General features: G+C 40.7%; 2 protein-coding genes across 11 annotated transcripts; one reads left to right on the top strand and one right to left on the bottom strand.

The window, feature by feature from the left end:
* Positions 1–2,218: 2,218 nt before the first annotated feature.
* LOC142971509 (diacylglycerol kinase delta-like) lies at positions 2,219–9,846 on the bottom strand. Its single transcript, XM_076112067.1, has 4 exons — positions 6,690–9,846; positions 6,495–6,602; positions 6,287–6,400; positions 2,219–5,991 (listed from the first exon to the last, which is right to left on the bottom strand). The coding sequence occupies exons 1-4, from the start codon at positions 6,792–6,794 to the stop codon at positions 5,983–5,985; spliced, it is 336 nt and encodes a 111-aa protein (XP_075968182.1). The 5' UTR covers positions 6,795–9,846; the 3' UTR covers positions 2,219–5,982.
* A 1,604-nt stretch (positions 9,847–11,450) lies between these two features.
* Positions 11,451–22,696, top strand: LOC142971481 (uncharacterized). 10 transcript variants are annotated; one of them, XM_076112028.1, is made up of 13 exons: positions 11,452–11,652; positions 12,306–12,375; positions 12,708–12,788; positions 13,241–13,543; positions 13,992–14,478; positions 14,598–14,846; positions 14,938–15,054; positions 15,163–15,222; positions 15,315–16,242; positions 16,672–16,786; positions 17,328–18,299; positions 22,313–22,359; positions 22,549–22,696. In XM_076112028.1, exons 4-7 carry the CDS (start codon positions 13,303–13,305, stop codon positions 14,981–14,983), a joined length of 1,023 nt encoding a protein of 340 aa, XP_075968143.1. In that variant the 5' UTR covers positions 11,452–11,652; positions 12,306–12,375; positions 12,708–12,788; positions 13,241–13,302; the 3' UTR covers positions 14,984–15,054; positions 15,163–15,222; positions 15,315–16,242; positions 16,672–16,786; positions 17,328–18,299; positions 22,313–22,359; positions 22,549–22,696. The 10 variants fall into 10 exon arrangements, with proteins under 10 accessions (XP_075968146.1, XP_075968143.1, XP_075968144.1 ...); XM_076112029.1 differs by lacking the exon at positions 22,313–22,359; XM_076112027.1 differs by having other exon boundaries at positions 17,328–22,359.
* The last annotated feature ends 612 nt before the right edge of the window (positions 22,697–23,308 follow it).

Raw genomic sequence — 23,308 nt, 5'->3', positions numbered from 1 at the left:
TCAGCTTCATGAGCAACACCTGGTCCTGATGTGTTTCCTAAAATAAACTCTCACCACCTTCCCACAGAGTCCTTCTCTCCTACCTTGCTGGCTCCTGTTTAGTTCGCTGTTGACATTTTCCCACATCCATTCATGTTCTCTCTGCTCCGTTTCCCTCCGTGCCCTTTGTTCACCTCCCTGATGAGGAGATCAGGATCAGGTGTGTCTCTTCCTTTTTTTTTGGAAAACTTTATTTAATTTATACCAGATCTACAGTTCCACAAATACATACATGATTCACAAGTATACAGACATAACACAAAGACAGATACAAAAGGTCAGTGACTATATGTTTTACCACCATGTTGCCGTCCATTAGTCTGTTGTATTATCATTGTACATCTGGTTTTCCTTCATTTAAAACATGTGATGCTGACAATGAGCTTTCCTCCTTTTCTTTTTTCTTTTAATACGGTTCTATAATTTATTGCTTTGAAGTGTGACGATATATAAATGCTGTCTATACAGGTTTTTGAGGTGCTGGCTCTCTGGCCAGCTGTCAGACCGATCGAGCTGAAGTCTGAGCTGAGGCTCTCACTGGCACTTTCATAATAATTTTCATCACTACTATACTCGCTCTCTGATTCACTTACATTAATTAATCTCCCCTCACCTCATCATCGGGAGGAGGAGCTGAGGGTTGACTCTCGGCTGTGGTAGGTTGATCTCGCTGAGGAGGACGTTGTTGAGGAGCAAAAGGATCTGCAACGGGCTGTTGGGTCCGAGGAGGTGCAGGTCCCGGCCTCAGGGCTGAGGGATGGAACAGGGACCGAAGCTGGTGGATATCCGGCTGTCTACCAGGCAGCTGACGGGCTGGAGAAGGATCCGGTTGAGGCTGGGGGGGTGGAGAAGGATCCGGTTGAGGCTGGGGGGGTGGAGGATTGGTCCGCTGCCGGGAGGAGGGTGGAGGGACAGACCGCTGCAGGGCGGTAGGAGGCGACTGGTGTTGAGATCTCACCCTGTTGGAGTATGAGGCGGGGCAGCCGAAGGTGTGCACTGACTCTCTTTGGCCATGTGGCCCAATCCGCCACATCTCCAACATTTGACAAACGTACACTGTTTCACCTGGTGGTCAGCAGAGTGGCAGATGAAGCAGGTTACTGACTGACCGGGGTATATGATGCGTCCGTTGTAGGGACCAATGGAGTTGGGGATGGATACAAGATGTCCGTTGGTGTCTTTACAGAGTTTCTATTATGACCTGATGCAAACGTGATGCATAGCCAGACACCAGTTCTGACAGCGTTCCTGAGGAATCTTAGCCCATTCCTCATGGGCAATGGCCTCCTGCTCTCGAATATTCTTGGGTTTGCGTGTTGCAACCGCCTTCTTCAAATCTAACCAGAGATTTTCTGTGGATTTTCAAGAATCTTCCAGGACCTTTTCTGAAACCAAGCCTTGGTGGACTTTGAGGTATGCTTGGGATCATTGTCTTGTTGGACGGTCCAACGACACCAAAGCTTGAGCTTCATCACAGACGGCATGACGTTTTCTCCTAGGATTTCCTGATACTTTATTGAATCCATCTTGCCCTCCACACGCTGCAGGTTTCCAGTGCCAGACGCAGCAAAGCAGCCCCAGAGCATCACCGAGCCACTGAGCCATGCTTCACTGTAGACAGGGTGTTCTTCTCAGCGTATGCTTCGTTCTTTCTCCTCCAAACATACCGCTGATCTATGGGCTCCAATATGCTCAAAACCATATTAATAAGACAGAAGTTTTGGGATTCTACTCTGTGGAGCGATGAAACAAAACTGGAACTTTTCGGGCCTATGGATCTGCGGTAGTCATAGAAGAAATCAATAGTTATTGAGTTGAATAAAACAAAAGCATCAATACTAAATGAGTCAAAAATAAAAGAAAACAATACTTTGAAGTAAGACTTTCTAGGCTCTGTCACTAAAGGTTATTTTGGTTATGTTTTATTCTCTTTAAAGTTTCATTTCCCTTGATAAGTTACGATGTCTTTCCTTTTATTGAGCCAAGAATGTTTTGGTCTCAGATATCAATATATTCGTTACATATAATTTTATGTTATATAGTGTCAATTTAATGTTTTTCTATCATTTATCAATATGTAATTATATGTGCTTCTGTATTCACGTACACTGGGCATGTGTGATGGTGCCGATGTAAACAGGAAGTAGATTGGTTGCTTAGTTTAAAAAAAAACACGAAATAGTAATACAGTAGTCTTTAATAATGAAAGGTCGTGTTTGATACTTAAGATGTTCTCTAAAATCGTCCTCTATAAACTCAGACACATTTCGTGGAAAGTTTTATTTTTCAGACTTAGCGTTAGTTACACTGTAGCATATCCCTCCGAAAGATGATCCGACACTTGACTGATTGTACAATTTATTTCTAAATCCCACAAACAACGTAAGAGCTGTGTACAAAGCAACAATGTGTTAGCATTTCCTTCTTGTTAGCATTACTGTAGCCTACACACAGAGCCGTTACTTACGCTAGTTACTTATGCTACTTAAAAACACAGTTATTACAGTTATTAAAACATTAACCAACCGTGTGCCTCTTCGGGGGGGGGGGGGGGTACTAATACCTTAACCTTTTCTATATGTTCACAACCGTCATATTCTCCGTACTTTACTCTTTCTTCGCGCGCAGTTCTAATAATAATAATAATAATACTTTTATATAGCACTTTTCTAAATACCCAAAGACGCTTTACATAGGGCAGAGACAAACAGAACAAACAAAAAAGAAAAAAAGACAGGAGCAAACAAAAACAAACAAACAGAACATTTTGGTAAAAAAGAAAACTGGAGAAGCTGTGCTGAATGGGTCATGTAGTGGAGGGTAGGGTGCAGGGGTTAGCAGGTGAAGGCGAGTTTGAAGAGGTGGGTTTTGAGGGCTAGTTTGAATGATGATAGGGAGGGAGCCTCACGGATGTGGATGGGGAGGGCGTTCCAGAGGGGTGGTGCAGCGGCTGAGAAGGCCCCGTCAACCCAGGTCCGGTGCTTGGTCCTGATGGTCTTCAGAGTGTTTGCACTGGCGGACCTGAGGAAACGGGTTGGGGCGTGGAGGGGGAGGAGGTTTGAAAGGTAGGGAGGGGCCAGGTTGTTTAGGGCTTTGTAGGTAGTGAGACATATATATATATTTTTTTTCAAAATTATTTTTGGACAGTAGTTTAGGTTATCAAGTTTACGTTCACACCAGCATATATGGTGTCCACAGTTTTTCAAAGTTAGGTAACTTTGTACAATTTGGGAGAGTGTACACATAAAAAAAAAAACAACCATCAGACAGGGGGACTTGAGAGAGAATGTGATAGAGGTCGATGATGCTTGCTAAGCTAAATCAACGTTACAGGGTCATTCATTCACTATTCCACAAAATCTGTTTGTAATGGTTTTACGTATCTCACCCACTTGTCCCAGAGTTGAATAAACATGTTTCTCTGAAGGCGAAGGGAAAAAGTGATCCTTTCCATAACATAGATGTTTACTATATCTATCCACTCCTGTATCGTGGGGGGCTCAGGAAGCAACCAGCGCCTTGTGAGTGCTTTTTTACAAGCCGTTATTAAAATGCCAAACAGGTATTCATCTGGACGCCCTGTTTGGAAATCAAATTTTCCTAAGAATAATGTGGAAAATTGCAGGGGCAGGTCAGTGTTAAGTATGCTTTTTAATGTTTTATGAAACTCTGCCCAGAAAGGTTGTATCACTGGACACTCCCAGAATACATGCCAGTGATTTGCTTCCGGAGCCCCACATCGTCTCCAACATGTAGCATCTCCTCCAGCGAAGCGCGCCTTCTGCTTCGGTGTGATAAAGAAACGAATAACACACTTCCACGCAAATTCCCGCCACACGTGAGAATTGGTGCATTTCCATTGAAATTTACACACATCTAACCAGTCCTCGTTTGATATTGAGAGGTTACCTTCTCTTTCCCATTTTTCCTTAACATATCCTACATTGTGCGGCTTTTTTGTCATAAGGCCTTTGTAGGATCTAGAGATAATTCCCTTATTTGAATCATTTTGGTAGGCACCGAGAAATATTCTCAATATTGGGTCATCGAGGTTCGTTGTATTTCTAATGTTATGTTCAAAATGGTTGCGTATCTGGAGGTATCTATAAAAATCTGATTTTTCAAGAGAATATTTTTGCCTCAGGTGTTCAAAGTCCTTTAGTTGTCCCTTTTCTGTCGGAGAATAGAATGTTGTTATACCTTTTGGGATCCAGGATTTAAATCTATGGTCCATTTCATTTGGTTTGAACCCCGGATCATAGGCACACCATCGAAGTATTTGCAGTTTTTGATCTAGTTTATATTTTCCTTTTATCACGTTCCAGATTTTTAAATGGAATTTGATCCATGGATTTTGTAAATTGTCTATAAGTTTTCCCAAGTTTTTATGGGCCAATACTGCATGAATTGGGGGATCATTCATAATAGAGAGTTCAATATCTTTCCACCCGGCACAATAAGCTGGGGTACACGTGTTAATTAAAGGTTTAATCTGGACAGCATAGAAGTAATCCTTAAAGTTGGGTAGACCCATTCCTCCTTCCTCTTTTGTGAGTTGTAGAGTTTTAAATTGAATCCTTGGTTTTTTCCCTTGCCAAATAAATCTTGAAAGGATTTTATCCAATTCGGAGAATTGTTTTGGGGGAATTTCTACAGGAAGTGCTTGAAATAAGAACAGGCATCGTGGAAGAATATTCATTTTTACAGAGTCAATTCTATGGCTTAGTCCGAGGAAAGAAATAGAGTTCCATCGATGTATATCATCTTTCATTTTTGTTAAGAGGGGGCTGTAATTTATCTCTGCCAATGTTGAAATATCTCTTGGTAGGTGTATTCCTAGGTATTTCAGGGAGTTCTGGTCCCAGTTAAGGTGAAATTTCTCTCTAATGTTTGTAGGAGGTGTACAATTAAAAGTCAAAATTTGTGTTTTTTGAGTCATATTTTAAAGTCTATTCTGTATTTGACCGGGAGCCAGTGGAGGTTGCGAAGGACCGGGGTGATGTGTTTTTACTCTGAGAGCTACCTTCAAAATAAAAGCATTTCGTCTTAAAACAGGAAAGACATAACAAATGTGAGAAACAGGCAAAAACAACAAAGGCAACAAATTGATTGCTAAACACGAATTGGGTTACTTACACTCCCACCAAATTATGAATGTTTCAAATGACATCATATGAACTATGAATAATTTAACATTAGGAGCGTCGATGTCCTTTTGTAGTCATGATCTTCAGAAGCCTCTAACAACAGAACTAGCTTCTGCACTGGGTGCTCCATTATGGAGAGATTTCTAAGGCGCTCACCCTTCTTGTTCAGTCTCTTATCTCCCACTGAGATTTTCACTCTCCTTAGAAGTCCATCCTTACCACCGACAGTCTCTAAGACCCTCGCAAGTCTCTATTCACCTCTGGGCAACAGTTCATCAATGTCCATCACTATCACCGACACATAGATTTCTCCTCGGTGTATGCCAGCGCTGCCTTGCGATGATGTTGTGAAGATATTCATGTTTCCACCGACTCCAGAACTGCTCGGCCAGATACTGCACGCGACGCCATCTCTTCACTCTGTACAAGTCCTCTCTGGGGAACGTTCCAGGTGGTGGAAGACCTGTTCCGGATTTCATGTTGATCAGATGATTGGGGGTGAGTGGTTCCAGGCCGTCTGGACTGTTTAAGTTATCCACAGTGAGGGGTCGACTGTTGACTATGGCCATAGCTTCATAGAGTAGAGTTCGTAGTGAAGCATCGTTGAGTCTGCTATGGGGAAGTGTGAGAGTGGAATTCAGCACACTCCTGACAGTCTTTATTTGGCGCTCCCACACGCCGCTTGCATGACTGGAGTGGGGCGCGTTCATGACAGTCACACTGCTTCTGTGACAGAAATGTATTGAGTCTCTGTGTGTTAAGTTCCTGTTCCAGACTGTGGTGAGACTGAGCAACATCACGAATACTGAAACACAAAATGATAGAATACTATAATAATAAAAAAATAATATATTATCATACTTTATATTTTTATGTTTACTCTGTAACTTAATTTGCTGCTGCTACAAACACATTTCCCCCTGGGAATGAATAAAGTATATATCTATCCATCTATCTAATGATTAGTAACACAGATATAAAACAAGGTGATGAGAGAAACTGTGTCTAGAACCAAAAACAAGAGTCTACTAGGGTTCAGATTATTACAGCTCAATCAAACAGAGACAGATGAACAGACAGACAAAGACAGATAGGTGTACCTGTGCGATGCGGTGATGTTGCAGGTTGATGACTCGAGACACGGCCATCTGCATGCTGCCGAACACGGCTACTACCTCCAGGATCGTATCACTAAAGGAGGGAGCTGTGAACGTCTGAGAGACAGACAGGTAACATGATCAATAAACAGACAGACGGATAAACAGTGGAAGACATCAGATGACAGAGACAGACAGGTTCAGGTCTCACATCGTCCTCTTTGGTTCCTCCCCAGAAGTTGGTTCCCCCTGCGTAACTGGGGATGTTCAACACAGCGATGCCTTGAAGACTGGGGAGAGGGATCGGACACCCATCACACTGTCCACACAAACAAACACGACACAAACGCACGTTAGACTTGTGATGAGGATGAGGATATTTGGACCAGTTGGTTGTGGGTCTCACCTCCAATAGAACCTTCTGCTCCAGGTTCTTGTAGGTTCTGTGCAGCAGCTCTTTGGTTCCAAGAACTCTGTACCACATCATGTTCTTAGTCCGGCTCCTGAACATAAACCTCACTCATAAAAACTAGTGCCTTGGTCGCACTGGATTTGACGGAGCATTGACCGTATCCGCTGGTGCTCGCATCCGAAAAGTGATGTAGCTCCGTTTCCACAACTTCTTCAAATTTGTCAGGTATGTAACATCGAGCTATGTATATCTTTTCTAAGTTGGCAAAGTCTTGACACCTGCTCTCCCACCGTGGCTTCAGCATCTCTGGCAGGGGGTCATCCCAGCCAGTACCGTGGCAACACATTTCCTGTAGGATCCTCTTCCCAGTGAGAATATATGGCGCAGGGAAGCCAAGAGGGTCATATATGGAGGCAACAGTAGACAGTAAACCTCTATGTGTCACTGGTTGCTCTTTCAAGGTGTTGTTGAATCTGAAGCCATCCCTCTCTATGCTCCAGTGAATCCCTAACGCTCGCTCAAGTGGCATATCATTGAAGGTCAGATCCTTGGTTTTGGCGTCGATTGCACACTCTGATGAGGGGATGCTCTGTAGGACAGCATGGTTGTTTGACACAAATTTTTGAAGACGGAGACCACCGTTGGCACATAACTCTCATGAGCCAACTGAATGGCTTTCCACAGTGTCTGTACTTTCTTTACGTCGCACACGAGAGCAATAGGATGCTGTCTGAACCGTATGAGGACACCCGTTAGGTTGTTTATCATGTCTGGCCCCGATAGGTGTTCGTTTAGGTTTGTGCCGCTGTACCTTGCAGAACAGTTGAACACAAAAACGTCGTTTTTCAGGCTTTTTAGGGTGGTAGATAGGGAATGTACCATCGTTCACCAGGAGTTCCATCTTTATTTACTTCTTCGACATCACCTCTCTCAATGACTTCTTTCATGTATGCTGTGTAGTATTTTTCGTCCCTGTAGAACCTCCGTCGTAAATGACTGAGCCCGATTTCAGCAAGTTTTTTGTTATCGGGTAAGTGCTATTGCTTAAAGGGCAGAGGCATTTCACAATGTTCCTGATAATTTTTCCTTATGCCTTCTTTGAGTTTGTTCAGGAAAACGAGATCCTCAAGTCTTGTCATCTCCTTTGGTGTACTTCACTTTTCACAATCATGTTTTCTCCAAGCATAGTGGTAAGTTTCAGTTTCACAGGGTAGGCGTCTGCTTGTAGTTCATTGCTTACCTCCTTGTTGATGAAGGTGCTGTCACTTTGAGTGTATAGTAATGCGTAGACAAGCTGTTCCTTGGATGGGTTTTCAGCAGAGGACACCCACACAGGAACGATCGTGGAAGTGCTGCCTGACTGACTACCTCCAGTGGCGCTGAGTGCTGTGGCTGGCATGGTTTCGTTTACAGTGTTTGGAGCTTTGTTAGTAAAGGATACGGACCTTTCTCTACCATCACGTCTTCTGTAGTTCTCATCGTGGAGACAGGTAGGGTGTCTTCCCTTACATACATCACAAGTATGGCGGTGACGACATTCCTTGGCACTGTGGCCTGGTTTTACACATCCATAACACAGCGTGTTATCCTTCAAGTATGCTCGGCGATCCTCAAGGGACTTGGGAAGTTGATGCTTGTCATCTTTGCACCACATACAGGGGGACCTTGATTTTCCATCGTTTGATGTTGATTTGTCACTGTTCAGGGCAGTTTGAGTGCTGAAAACATTGTTTCCTTTATGTATCTTTTGTCATAAGATGAGTTGTATGTGTGAAGAGCATATAGGGAAGTGACTGGGTTGCATGCTATCTCTGCTTCTAAAGACACAAAGTTAGTAAAATCCTCAAAGGTGGGAAACGCTCTTCCTTCTATGAGGGCTATTGTAACCCGACGATTCCAACTTGACGCTAACCAGTCAGGGACCTTTTGTATTAGCTTTTCTTCACAGTCACTTAATATTTCTAGACCCTTCACATGGGGCATAGCTTGCAGACAGGCACTTAGGAAGTCAGAGAATGTTCTTAACCCTTCAGCATCCTTGGGCTGAATTTTTGGCCATTTTGACAGCTTGTCCCTGAAAGCTCTTTGGATGACAAAAGGCTGACCGTAGCATTGGTTGAGCTTATTCCATGCATCTCTATATGCCTCATCATCATTGCGATAAAATGTGCCTTCGAGACATTTATAAGCAGGGCCACTGACGTATTTCTTTAGGTAATACACTTTATCTGCTGAAGAAATACCCTTTCGGTCAACAAGTGCCATAAACGAAACCCCCTCCATTCAATGTACAGGATTCGGTCTCCACTAAACACTGTGGGCGTTGGCACTGGAAGTCTATGTTTATGGCTATGCTGTCTTGGATTACTTGGGCTAGACAGGACATGTCATTAGCGGGCGCTGGTGTCACAACATGAGGGCTTTGATGGTATATAGAAGGGTTGAAAGGAATGATAGGGGGCTGTTCTGCTGAATGGACTGTATCAGTTTCTTGTCTGATTTCTCTGTCGTAGACCTCCAGTCCAGCACAAGCAACCTCCATGTCTTTCTGCTTGTAGACGCTCTAATTCAGACTTCTGCATTTCCAATTCCTTCCTATGGTTTGCCTCCATTATCCTTAGTTTTTCCTTTTGCTTTGTTTCTTCTTGCAGTATTTTATACTGAGCCTCTTTTGCGGCGAGCTCTGCGGCTGCATCAGCCCTTTTTTCAGCTATGATCGTTGACTCAGTCAGTGGCGGCTGGTCAATAGAGGGCGCCTATTACATAAAAAATAAAAAATAAAAATAATAATTAAAGCAGGCTAAGTAGGCGGAGCTTAGGGGTCTGAGAGGCTTTTTTGTAGATCTAGCAGAATTGGACATGTGTTGAATTTCAAGTCAATCGGACATACTGGCCGAGGGGCGTCGCCGGTCCGATTTGTAGGGGGCGCTAGTGAGCCATTTCTTTTACACAGAAAGATGCATCCTTTTTCAGATGGCTATTTTCACTAGGCTTGACAAGTGTCCACAATTTGGTGAGTTTTCGTGCATGGCAAGTCCCCCCAAAATACACCCAAAGTGGAAAAATAAAAATCAGAAGAATAATAAACATTAGAATTTCAATAGGGCCTTTGCTAGCCCAGAAAAAATTGGGTAAATATAACTGTTAGAGATTCCTGATCATGTTTTTTTTTTGCTGCCGATACTAATTGCTGATCATTGATGATTGATATTGTTAGATACAGAGCCCTTTGTTGTTTGATTATAGCAGCTGGTCTGCTAGGCTCCAGACTTTGTTTTTGTAACGTCATAAAAATCATTTCAACCGCTCTGAATTTAGTAAACCATCAGCAATTTAAATGTTATGCTTTTAGTTATAGTCATCTACACAGTGGCGGCTGGTCAATAGAGGGCGCTAGGGCGCCGCCCCACCTTGAGCCAAAACAAATAAAATATAATAAATAATAAGCTATACAAATTATCAATATTTGTGTTTTTGAAATATGGAATCACCCAGTAATATGTGTAAAATATGATATCTGCAGTAAATATATGCTTTTCCTGCACGTCCTCTCCGCCTGTCTGCATGTCTCAGCTGGCTGGGGCGCTGGCGAAACTGCCCAAAAGAGGCTAATAGTTTTAATAGGGTTAATAGTTTAAAAAAATGAAATAATAATAAATAACCACAAAGAAATAAGAATAAAATTGAATATGATTTATGTTTTCTGTTTTTTTTTTGTTCAAAAAAATCTAAGAAAACACTTTGAATCTGTAGACTACTGCCTAATAGTCTTATTATTGCCATTTGATGACAATTGCTCATATATTGTAAGCCTAAATAAGTATATTTATTATTTTGAACAAAGTTTAAATGTTATTTCACAAGTTTCAAAAAGTGCCCCCAATTTTTTGTTAAATGCCCCTGGATTTCAGTCAGTGGGGGCAAAAATTTCCCCCTAAAAATATGTAAATTTCCTACCCTGGCCCGACCTCACAATCAGACAGCAGACTAATGGGAAAGGGAAGCAATACATGCAAAGCTTTTCTACTAGCTGTTCACCAGACAGGTTCGGCTAGCTGGATGCAGTCATGATAATAACTTAAAACAACGGGGACAGATCCAGCATGGACAATTACGGGAGTGAGGGACATGAAGCACCTGAGAAATGGCTATATAGTTATAAATAAATAATTACATATATGTGTGTGTTTTATATTATTGTGAATATTATTATATGATATATATATTATTATATTATACTGAATTGCTTGTGAGGAGGACAAAAATAAGATGTCCTGATGCGTTTGTCAAAGTGTTATTTACTGCTTTTTTCATGTTGTAATAAAGGTTAAATATTTAACTGCAAAGTAGTAATGCGTGTTTGATACCTTAATTTTTTCTGAAATTGATTGGATGTGGCACAGCCCTACCTAGAACATGTTCCACCAGCCGCCACTGCAGCTATAGTATTTCTTTCTCATAAAACACACAATACAAATGACTATGAAATATAAGATTCTATTTTTATGGATTACCACAAATGATGGCAATAGTAGTCTTAATTATGCATTATAAGCTGTTAGAGGTATTTTAAACAGATATTCAAGATGAATTATGAGCTATTTTATATTAATGTGAAAAACTTATCCTTCAAACTACTGGATTTATTCAATTGTATCACCAACACTATATTTTACGAGATTACATGAACACATCATGGTACGTTACCATGATGTGTTCACATGTAATCTCGTAAAATATTCACCCAGTACTCATTTTCACTGAACAGAGCTTGAACGCGTCTAAAAAGTAAACAAACGGAACCTTCGTTCATTGCCGTTATCGTAACTAGCGCTCCTGTTGATTTCTACACGGAATAATTGTTTACAATGTAACGTTATCAGAGATCGGCGACTAGAAAAGCATAAATGGTGATGTCCTGATCGCATATTTGACTGAATATTGACAGATAAGTATTGTAAGAAAAACTTTATTTCATAATGTGATGGTTAAAGTTTTAACTGTGTAGTTAATCCGCAGTTGACATGCGTGTCGAACAATGCGGGGGGATCCGTAAGGACCGACAGTGGTCCGTTATACCAGTACTTTTAACTGTTAGTGGTAATATCTGTCAACAGTTGTATGCTAGCTAACGATAGCCTCCCGGCTGTTAACGGTAACAGCCGTGAGGCTATCGTTGCTCGTAAACAATGTCCGCGGTGGTCCTGCTCGAAAAGTATGACGTTTTCATAAATGGAGCTATCTACACTTTAACTCCTAAATATGAAACTTTGTTGAAACTAACTGGGTAGCCCCAGTGAGACCGGGAGCAGTTTGACGTTGACTGGATTTGTAAACCCCTTCTCATGAGCCGGACATGTTATCGACCAAAGTACGTTCTTTTGTAGTTTTATTATAGAGTTGTTCAGAACAAAAAATGTATGTGACTTTGTACGTATTAGTTGATAACAATGCTAAAAATGGAGAGGTTGTTTTTAAACTCCAATAGCTTTATAGTAATAGTAATATATAAATCCGCGATGGATGAGTCAATAGCGCAAAGGATGTTGGGTGGCGTGATATGCGCATGGCATCAAAGCTAAAGCCGCCTTTCCCGCGCCTGAATGCCAGGTGCAGGAGCTACAGTGCATCAGACCAGCAGACCTTCAGATCATTCACTGCCAGTCAACCAAAGCCTTAAGTATGCGGGAGTTTATACTGCTGTTGTATGAATGATAGTTGTTAATAGCTATGTTTTGCATTTACTTGTATTATCATTTAGATTAATCTTGCATTGGTATGTATTTTTTCCAGATATTGTGACAAATTAAGTGTTTGAATTGATTGTTAATATAAAATAGCTAATCCTAAACGTGCACTAGCAGTCATCCTTTTAATCTGCTGGAAAGCTACGTCTACGCACATGTTTGTTGAAGAATTGGTATCCAGTGCCTGTAATCTGTGTTGATAAAGTAGAATCATTAATGTTGTGTGTTGTTGATTTGTTGTGTATTCTCTAATGTTGTTTGTTAGAAAATGCAAAGTCCTGCTAAATTTCCCACCATGAGGCACCCGGAGGTGGAGGCCACCGGGCAGGCCATTCAGCTCCTCACTGTAAGTTTTACAGGTGGTGGTGTTTACAGGTTACGATGTTGTTAGCATTCATCTGATTGTTCTGCAGTTGTGCACACCTTAAATAATTGTAATGCAATGTAAATGTTTGAATTTCATATCCTCATGTCACATGCATGACAATGCTACTATTTATTGTGTTCATATTAAGTTATGTAGCTACACAGTGGTAATTATCTTATGAACTTTTTAAGCAGAGAAGCCCAACCAGGGACAGGGAAAGTACTTATTTATTTAATATAAAAAAATGAGCCTGGCTAGAAATCCTACAGTATATGCAACACATTTGTATCATGTTATTGTTACCTGTAAGTTGTTTTTTTAAACAAACCTACGTTGTTTGATGTGTTTTTTTACCATGTCTCTAGTACTTGTCTAAAGTCCTCATTCATGTTCTACGATTGATGTGTATATTTGTTGTTTTGTAATTACAGTACAAAAGTGCTGATCCCGCTGCCAGGACGTCCACACTGGTCTGGTGCAGGTTGGAGGAGAGATGATGGGCATCCTGGTGCGGCACGTCCGTAAAAGCCGGGCAGAGGAGCAAAAGGGGATCCTTCTGCGGAGGGAGCTGGCCCAGACTACAGGAGAGCTGTCAGCCACAAAAGGGGAACTGGCAGCAACCAAAGACGAGCTGGCAACCTGCCAAAAAGAACTGACAGCTCTCCAAGAGAGGATGGCCAGCTTCCTCCTGCAGCAGGAAGTAGAAGCAAGCATCGCCAGCTTCAAGGCAGATGGTAAGTGTTAATCTTTTGCTGTACTTTGATTGTTGTCACAGTATGACTGTCACTGAGGGAATGACTAATAAAGTACACCATTGGGCAGGATTTTCCCCTTTGGCTGTTTTTACAATTATTAGGATATTAAATTGAAGCAGTCTTCAAGTATTGAACTCAAAGCTGGCTTTGTCATATGATATGTTACTTCAGCAGTCTGTAACAAGAAATTAATATGGGAGCAGTAAAAAAAAAAAAAAACTGACAATGAACAGGAATTCACATTATAAACACAAGTGAATATCTAACAATTGGGTCTCCATTTTGCACATTGGGTGTGTGAATTGGGCTGATAAGATGGTTTGTGTCAATATATATATCTTTCTGTTTGATTGCATTATGAAAGAATTAACATGAAAAAAGCAATGTCACATTTAATATGTTTGTATTTTGTTGTACATATGTGCAGATGTGGTCGAGGCAAGTAGCCAGACAGAGGTGTCGGAGGAGGTGACGGAGGAGATGGTGGTGGAGAGCTGTGATGTTTTGGAAGATTTAGTTTTATTTATTTTTGTTTTAGTCTTTGGTTTTATAATTTTATTTGTCAATAAAAGTTGTATTCATTTGGTTCATGTGGTTGTTTCTTTTCTATTAGAAAAGCGTTGTTTCCTGCGCTATATGCAGCCGACTGGGGATGTGCCGACTCTGGACTTCCTAAAGAAGAGCACAGAGACCAGGGACTTCTTCCAAGATTTGAAGAACACAGACATGACTGCAGCGACGATATTGAACTATATCAAGAACATCCTTCGTTTTGTAGACTACCTGAGGAATAGGTTGGACCTGAATGCCACCAACTCGGATTTCCGAAACCAGTGCCAGGCATATAAAGAGCTGGTTGAGACACTGAGGAAGGCTATATCAAAGACTAACAGCAAGGACTCTCTCAGTACAAGGTACATTTTTGGATTTTACTGTTCATTCTGTATTGTCCTGTTATTAATCTAATTGATGCTTACTCCTACAATCTTGTGTGTGTTGCATTTAAAAATCGGACTCTTTTTCTGTTATGTAGATACCAGCGGTTTGTGGGGGGAACACGTAGCCTTCGAGACTGCCAGGAGGTTCTGAGAGTTGCTGAGAAAGACTTCCTTAATATATTTGCGAAGTTTGTCGACAGAAATGACAATGGCTCAAGCGAGGTCTCAGGCAAGGACTCTGACGAGGTGTCTGATTTACAGAAGACCTATTATAGATACTACCTCGAAGCAATCTTGGTGCTTCATCAGTTTCAGCGCCCAGGAGCAGTGGAAGGAATGAATGAGTATACTGTATTTTAACAGCTTGAAGGAGCCCCTTTGATATGCTGCAATGGATATATGGACATATATTAATATATTTTCATTGTTTTACAGGTGCGCGAGTGGGTTGAAAGGAGGCCGGTGGACAACATGCTTGTGATTGGCATCAGCAATCACAAGACGGCAGCAACGCAACTTGATGCGTTTGCCATTTCACAAGAGGAGGAGGCTGTAAGTTCTATAGCAGCCAAATTTGCTTACCATTGATATGTAGTATGATACAAAGTGTATATTGCCTACAATCATTTGCTGTCAAGTAACTGTTTCTTGTTCCCACAGTGGTTTCAAGCCTACTATGAGCACATTCGGCCCGGCTTCATCAGACCCTTAGCTCCACCAGTAACAAAAATTATTGAAATGTTTTCCAATCTGTAATATTTATGCAGTCATATTTCGATATAACTGAAAATTTCACGTTTTCCTGATTACAGGAGTGGTTGCAACCAGGCAGTTTGCAAAAGGTGACATTCTCTGTGACTACCATGGTTAAGTCATCACAGGGAAAAAAGGGAATGAGAAGATGCAGGCCATCACTGACAATGCGGCCTATATGTTTTTTTTCACCTTTCGGGAGAAGCATCTCTGCGTCGATGCCCAAACCCATCCCTGCAAGTGCCACCCAGAGTTGGAGACGGTTGGAAGATTAATTAATCATTCTTCAAAAAGGCCAAATGTCAAGCCACTTCAGTGCCTGCTGAATATGAATGGGAAGGGCACAGTTGTAATCCTCTTCAAGGCCCTGAAAGACATTAAAGTGGATGAACTAAAATTTGACTATGGTGTCAAACGGAAGTCCTTTAAAGGAGAGGGGCTGGACCTGCAGTGGTTGGATGAATAAGGTCACCATTGCTCCAGATATGGGGCCTCTAGTCCCTCTTTTCCTTTCCTCCACCACCCTCCAGCCTGGAATTCCTTTTATATACATTTTTTTTGTTTTCCCTCACGTGTGGTTTTTATTTATTATGCATGCCTTTATCCACTCTTTTTAACTCCTTTAATTGTGCTTTATTGTTAATTCATGTTATATATCAGTAATTTATATTTATCTTGATGTTAAATAGATAAATTTAAAAAAGTCCCATGGTGGAGACACCGCCCCGATGCGGTCCTTCCCCCCCGCTGGCATACGAGGCCCCTTTTAGACCCTCTGTATGACTCAGGATTTTTCTTCTAAACCCCCCCCCCATTTTTATTTTTTTTTATACTGGCTGGCGTGGGATATCTGACTGCCTCTTTGGAAACACTCTGTCCTAAAAGAAGCAGAAGTTGCCTGCCTGAGAGGATGGTTTCAGAGGAGAGGAGAAGAAGGCACTCAAGTATCAGCCATCAACAGATGGTCCTATTTCGCAAACTCAAAAAGCAAGTATTTATCTATTTTATTGAGTGCATCTCTCTGTGTGCAGTATGACAGTATGACTTTAGAAAAATATCTCGATTCTTTGATGTGAAATACTTTGTGTTGATGCAGGAATGCAACCCTAAATAAACTATCACTCTTTACTAAGGCCAAATACTGTATCTAATCTGACTCTCAAAATTCCCAACTTGAGTGAGAGTTGGGGTAGTCAGAAAGTAATCTAAAGTCTCCAGATATCACCTTGTGCTGTAGTCATTCAAAATGGTCACTTTCAGTTTTCTGAGCTGGGTCAGGGCTCAAATAGGTTCTCTACTACATTATCTATCTCTTATGGTTTGAAGTGACATGAAAAGGTAATATTGAATAATATGGGGAGATTCAAAAAACTAAACACTGTCCCTGTCCATCTGTCTGCCTCTTTTGAAACACAGACACTGTCCTGAAAGAAGCAGAAGGTGCCTGCCTGAGAGGACAGTTTCAGAGGAGAGGACAAGAAGGCACTCAAGCATCAGCCATCAACAGATGGTCATATTTCGCAAACTCAAAGTATTTATCTATTTTATTGAGTACATCTCTCCGTGTGCACAGGCCGATTTTAAAGAAACACTAGGTGGCAGTATGACAGAAAAATATCTTGATTCTTTGATGTGAAACACTTTGTTGATGCAGGAATGCTACATAAATAAACTATCACTCTTTACAAAGGCCAAATACTGTATCTAATCATTTGACTGAACATCTAACATAGAACTGCATCTACTCTCACATTCTCTGGACCTCTCCAGGCAGCTGCCTGACATTAGATGGAAGGAGTACTTAAATAACTTTGAGATATGACTCATTTTGAAGGTCAAAAGGTCAAACATATGATTATAAAGTATTCAACCTTCAAGCCAGAATATCTTAAAAGTAATAGCTATCTGAATGCTTCTAAAGGTTATTTGGTGAACCTGAAAAAGGGGCTTTGCGAAAAAAAAACTTAAATAGGTGTGAGATGTCCTGTTATTAATCTAATTGATGCTTACTCCTACAATCTTGAGTGTGTTGCATTTAAAAATCGGACTCTTTTTCTGTTTTTGTTATGTAGATACCAGCGGTTTGTGGAGGGAACACGTAGCCTTCGAGACTGCCAGGAGGTTCTGAGAGTTGCTGAGAAAGACTTCCTTAACCTTTTAACTACGAGGGTCCCCAGATCTGGGCATAACTACAACACCATATTCATATTTCGCCAGAAGTGTGCACACACTGCACATTTCCAGACTTAGCAATCGTAGCTTGATGCTAACAAACAAAGCGAGATGGCAGAAAGCACGCCACGAACACAACGGTTATGGACATAACCGTAACATTTCTCTCCGTCACACTATCGCTGAGATATGAGCCAACAGACACCAGCAACACAAATCACATTATCGCTTTATGATCATAAATATGACTCACTTTTGACGTTTTCAAGAAGAAAAATCGAATATCCCCGCATTATTTTGCCGGAAAAGGTTCAACGGACTTCCTATCTAGCAACAGAGACACACCTTTCCTTTGGGAGGGGGGATTTCACCCCTCAGGGAGAGGAGGAATGTGCTCTCTGCCCCAGAGCCTGCGCGTCACTACTTTCGGAGACTTGATGATTTCGACTGGCTAACAGGCCTGTCAGTCATTTTGAAGTGATTAGATCAATTCTATTGGCTCTGACGAAGCCAGAGAGGTATGAACCATGGAGGTCGGCCAATGGGAACGAAAGTTATTGTTCGGCGTAAATATAAAACCGAGGAGCAAGCTGCCAGCAGCATTACGCACAGCAGTTTACGCAAAGCTTTAGCTTGGTTTCTTCTGCTTGTTTTAGTATCGTTTGAGTTACTTTCACCGTTCGTTCATTTTTTGGATTCATTTGTAAGATGTCGAAACAACAGAAGCCATCTTTCAACCAGGAGGAAGCCATGAAATTCTGTGTTGAATCCTCGTCCGATGGTGAAGATTTAATTCATCACGAAAATCCACAGGGCAGCAGCAGCAGCAGTGAATCTGATTACCGTGTTGCGTCGTCGTCATCATCAGAGAGGTATGATTGTCTTGTAAATGTTATATTTATTGATCAATTTATTGGTCGATTTATTGATTTATTGGTGTCGAATTTTCTATCTATCTAGATTTCTCAGGCCAAAATCCTGGCGTGTGTGTGTACTCATACAAGTGTGTCTGTGTGCTCCAGCATCCACGTGTTTTTGTTCATAACCACATGGTGCATACTTTCATACTGTGTGTGTGTGTGTGTGTGTGTGTGTGTGTGTTCTTGTTCTTGTATCCCGGTGAGGACTTTGACCTGAATGCACACAGACCCATGGGGACTCGTGTCACCGTGGGGACAAAAAATGAGGTCCCCACCGGCAGACCCCTCCTACGAGCTTCAAAACAGTGTCTAGACACGCCCCATGTAGTTTTCTCTGAAGTCCCCAGGAAAACCATTTTCAAGACAAAAATCTGTGTGTGTGTGTATGAATGCTCCCCTAGTGTATACACAGAGCACTGCAGTCCCCATGAGGTTGGCTGTTCTTGAAGTGTGTGTCGCTGTTCTTCCACTCTCTACTACCCCCTATTGGTCAGAAGTAGTATTAAAGTTTGGGAATACACTTTAAATGTGTCTTTTTGACCAAAGATAGGCATGAATGAAATGCTACATTTGATAATGAATAAATAAATATATATATATATATATATAAATAAATACATAATATTAATATTGATATTATTTATATTGCTAGTTATTATTTTTAAATTTGCATTAACACAATGATAACCATAATGTATATTGTCTGTATATTTGTCATGTATTTTAAGGTTGTCATGTTTTCAATCCATAATGCACTCTGTTAAAATGTTAAATGTTAGACTAGCTCTTATGTAAACTCTTGCCTGTTTTAAGTTTCTTTTATACTATTTAAATATTTTATCATTATTCATTACCTCATCATTGATATTATTGACAATAATAATAACAACAACAATTATTATAATAGTCTATATTTGATTTATTTTGCCATGTCAGAGGTGTAAGATCAATAAGGTCTTGTTTTGTTGCACTGCTTTTCTTAAAGCTAACTTTTCACATTAAACAGTGCTCACTGTTCAATGACAACGATATTGATGATAACAGACAAATGCAGGTATAGAGTTGTATCCATAGACATAAAATAGCAGTAGAAAAGACATTTTCCTTTAAATCAATATAGCAGGATGGTTAGAGGGGCGGCCATTTTCATGTCTACACTTTCTATTGCGATCGTTATATTAGGCTAATCTCCGTGTAAACTACATATGGCAAGTTGCGGACTCACTGAGGAGAGGTTTTGCAGTAATGACTGAAAAGACAAGGGGAGTAGTAACATCACAAAGCATAGAGTCGCAACTTAATGCTTCATCCACACACTCTTGTACAGCACATTGATATAGCCAGATGCAGTTCTTGAAGTCGAAGAAAAATAAGTCCCATTACTCCCATTATTCATTCACTTGTTGGCATGTGTATGGGCCGGTGTCAGCAATGTCTTGCTCCTTATTCCTATTTATGTTTTATGATTTTGGACTCTACAAATTAATTGAATTATTTATTATATCTTTAAGCATGTTATAGCATTCTGTGTCAGTCATGATTTGATTGTTCTATTATTATACTATTCAAATGCTATGCATCTTCTATAGTAGGTCTATAATACTCCAACTGAAACAGTATAGGGTTAAGCTGGTGTGCTTGTATATTTACCCATAGTGTTAATACTTAAAGTGCTTTCCTGTTATTTGTAGCCTATAGTATCACTTTAAAACATATTTTACTGTACGATGCCTTCAGCCTGGAATCACCACCAGCATGCCAGACAGGGTGTGAGCTATTTATTCAGGTTTTAGGAGCAGCATATCAGACGGGACATATTACGCAGCAGGATAAAGAGTCGTGAATTTCTACATTGAATAAAAGATACTAGGATATTTGGGTTTGGTTGTCCTCCCCCAACAATATTTGAAGATTTTTGACTTAAAGTATGCAATTTGACATCATTTTAGACCACTATTACGACCATAGATAACGCTGCAAAAGCTAAGAGACAAACTTTCTGTATGAATAGTTATTCCATTATTTACATGTATCACAGGCTTTGTCTGACCTTTTGTTTCTTCTGGAAATGTTTGCCCTATAAAATCATACTGCCTCTTAAGCACGGTGCAAAAACACTGGCACTGCACTGTTATGAATTGCCATCATGAGTCATCCAGAGAAACTGATATGAAGAGGTCGGAAAAGCATTATGAGCTCACAGCAGCTTGTGAGAACTGCTGGTGCGAAAAATAAATCATGGTACACCAAAGAGTGAAATGTAGAAGGGCCCACTTTGAGCACCAGCCAGATGAGTAGCAACTTTGTGTGGCTAATTTTCTGTAACTAGTGAAGCATTCAAGCATTGTTAAATTAGCAAGCTAGCTAGCAAACTAGACAACTGGCTAGTTAGCTAGCTTGCTAATTCCATTATGCTTAAATGCTTCACTAGTTACAGAAGATGGTCACAACAGCCAGCAGCATCGCTGGGTCTAACCGTCCCTTGCCCTAACTCCCTGCCTGCTCAGGAGAAAGATAAGCTACCTAGCTCAGTAGCTAGCCATCTGTCTCTGGAGCTAAGTCTGCTCTCTTCCAAGCAAGCTTCAACAACACTTAGCCACACAGACATGTGTTGTCATTATAACAACTAAGTCTTCAATAGACCACGGAAAACCGTATAATGTATTTCTATGGTCGCACCCCTTGTAGCTAGCAAAGCTCATTGTTAGTTGTTTTGTAACAACTAGCTATATGGTGGCTATAGGCCTCATTTTTTAACTCTTACTTTGAATATTCCCGTGGTGACCTTCTGATCTAATGCAAGGAATCTGAGGATAAAACTCTCTTGCGCACAACACTATATATATATATATATATATACTATAGGAAGAACGGGTCATTATGTCATGGAACTCACATTTGTGCAACTTTAGTAAGACACACTGCAACCTGTTGTCAAGCAACAAAAGTTGCAGTTAGCATAGCTAGCTTACCATCACAAGTTTGATACCCTGCAGCTTGACCCGCAACGTGACCATAGCTGCATACACTATTTAAACCCCAGTCACACACACACTCACTGCCAGATCGTTCTCCGCTTCCATCCCAGTGAGCACTAACCCGGATTTCAACGTTGATTTCTGGTTTAAAACTGGTTGAAATGGGGTCTGAACGTCTTAAGACGTATTTTAACCGTCTTTTCAACCGGCTAAATTACGGTTACAATATCAACGTGTCACAAAACACCAATTTGTTTCAAAATATTGATAGTTTGTTCAGTTGTAGGTTGAAAGAGACGCGATTTTGGTTACTTTAAACGTATTTCTCCAAAGTCATATTACGCTGGCCGTTGATAAGTGGTCTACACGAAGACGTGATTTCAACGCATTTAATGTTTCATACAAAACTTCGTAAATATGGAACTATAGACTGTGTGCTGTCAACAAGAAGCTCCCAGGACATCGTAATGAGAGCAGAGCACATTATGTCTGTATGTTCACGTAAAATACAACTCTGTTTACTGCTGGAACACGCATGTGCACGGACTCAGTGCATTTTTAGTTAGAGACGGCTGGAGTGTCTCTCCAGCCGTGCTGTCTGCACAATTTTAGCTAGCTAGCTAGCGCTTACTGAGTTGATGAGTGAAGTGAACGAGCTGACGGCATAAACGAGGCTTCACGCTAACGACATACTCTAAGTACTTGAACTACTTTATTCCAATATTGCAAACCGAAATATCATTACCATACCATTAATATCATGTTATGCTCACCATGGTGGGGAGGCTGCTAGCAATTGTAGCGTTAGCATGTTAGCTTGTAGTGTTAGCATGTTATTAAAGTAAACACAGACATGTGTGTTAGTTAATATTGGAGACACTTTCTTTGTGGACTGTCCTTGTAGCCCAACGTTATAAAATAGAGTATTTAGGACATTTCACATGTAAAATTCACGTGTATTTTCCATATATTTCTTACTGTCCGCAGTACTACGGACAGCGAGTGGGGCTGTACACAGTTTAAATGTGGAGGACGTGAGTAAAACGAAGTAATGTACTAATAAACATGGTCAAAACATTGTTGTTTGGCTTATAGCAATATACAAACAATATAAAGTACTGTGTAATATCCAGGTCAGCATCGTTCCGTTGAAGACACGTTTAAAATACGTCTATGGTCTCCGGTGAAGAGACAAGTTTTTCTAATACTTGTTTTATTTACAGATGTCCAGCTTGAAAATATGGCAGATCTCCTGAAACCGGCTCCTGTGTGGCTTTGAAAACGACATTTAAAGAAGGAAAAGGAGATTATGGTTTTATATAAAGAACATTTATATTTATATTGTGCTTTAATAAATACAAATTAACTGTTGCCTGTATCACTTGGTCTTTTGTCCTGTAAGTGGAAACTGTTGATGTGTTACTAACATTAAGTATTTAGTTGCTACATATTGATCTGAGAGCATTTTGACGGTTAAATCACGTTGAAAAGCGAAAGTTTTTTAGCCGACTATTTGAAGACGTTGATTAAACGTTCACGTTTAGACAAGATTTCAACGTGATGTCCAATACTGGCTTTCAACTGATAAATGTGGATGTGGTTTCTTAGTAAGCCTCTAAATCATGATAAATTATTATTAGCACAATGTAGAGGACGACAAATTATAGTATTGCAAATCACGTTTAAATCTGGTCTAAGCGTGAACGTTTAATCAACGTCTACAAATAGTCGGCAAAAAAACTTCCACTTTTCAACCAATTCTGAACGTCTTTTCAACGTTGGGCATAGACGTCTTTTAAACGTCTTTTCAATGGAAAATTGCTCACTGGGATACAAGACCTTCCAGCGTATACCCTTAGACTGATTCCCCGGTACCGACCCTGCCTGTTTTGCACTACCCAACTTGCCTCTGCCCCGGTAATTCACTCAGCCTTCTGTTCCCGACCACGAGATCCTGCCACCTTTTCCCTGTGATTATTCTAC

Source organism: Anarhichas minor, unplaced genomic scaffold, assembly GCF_050575085.1.
Source record: "Anarhichas minor isolate MPS153535 unplaced genomic scaffold, ASM5057508v1 ptg000046l, whole genome shotgun sequence".
Lineage (NCBI taxonomy): Eukaryota > Metazoa > Chordata > Actinopteri > Perciformes > Anarhichadidae > Anarhichas > Anarhichas minor.
This window is presented reverse-complemented; position numbering and strand designations above follow the sequence as displayed.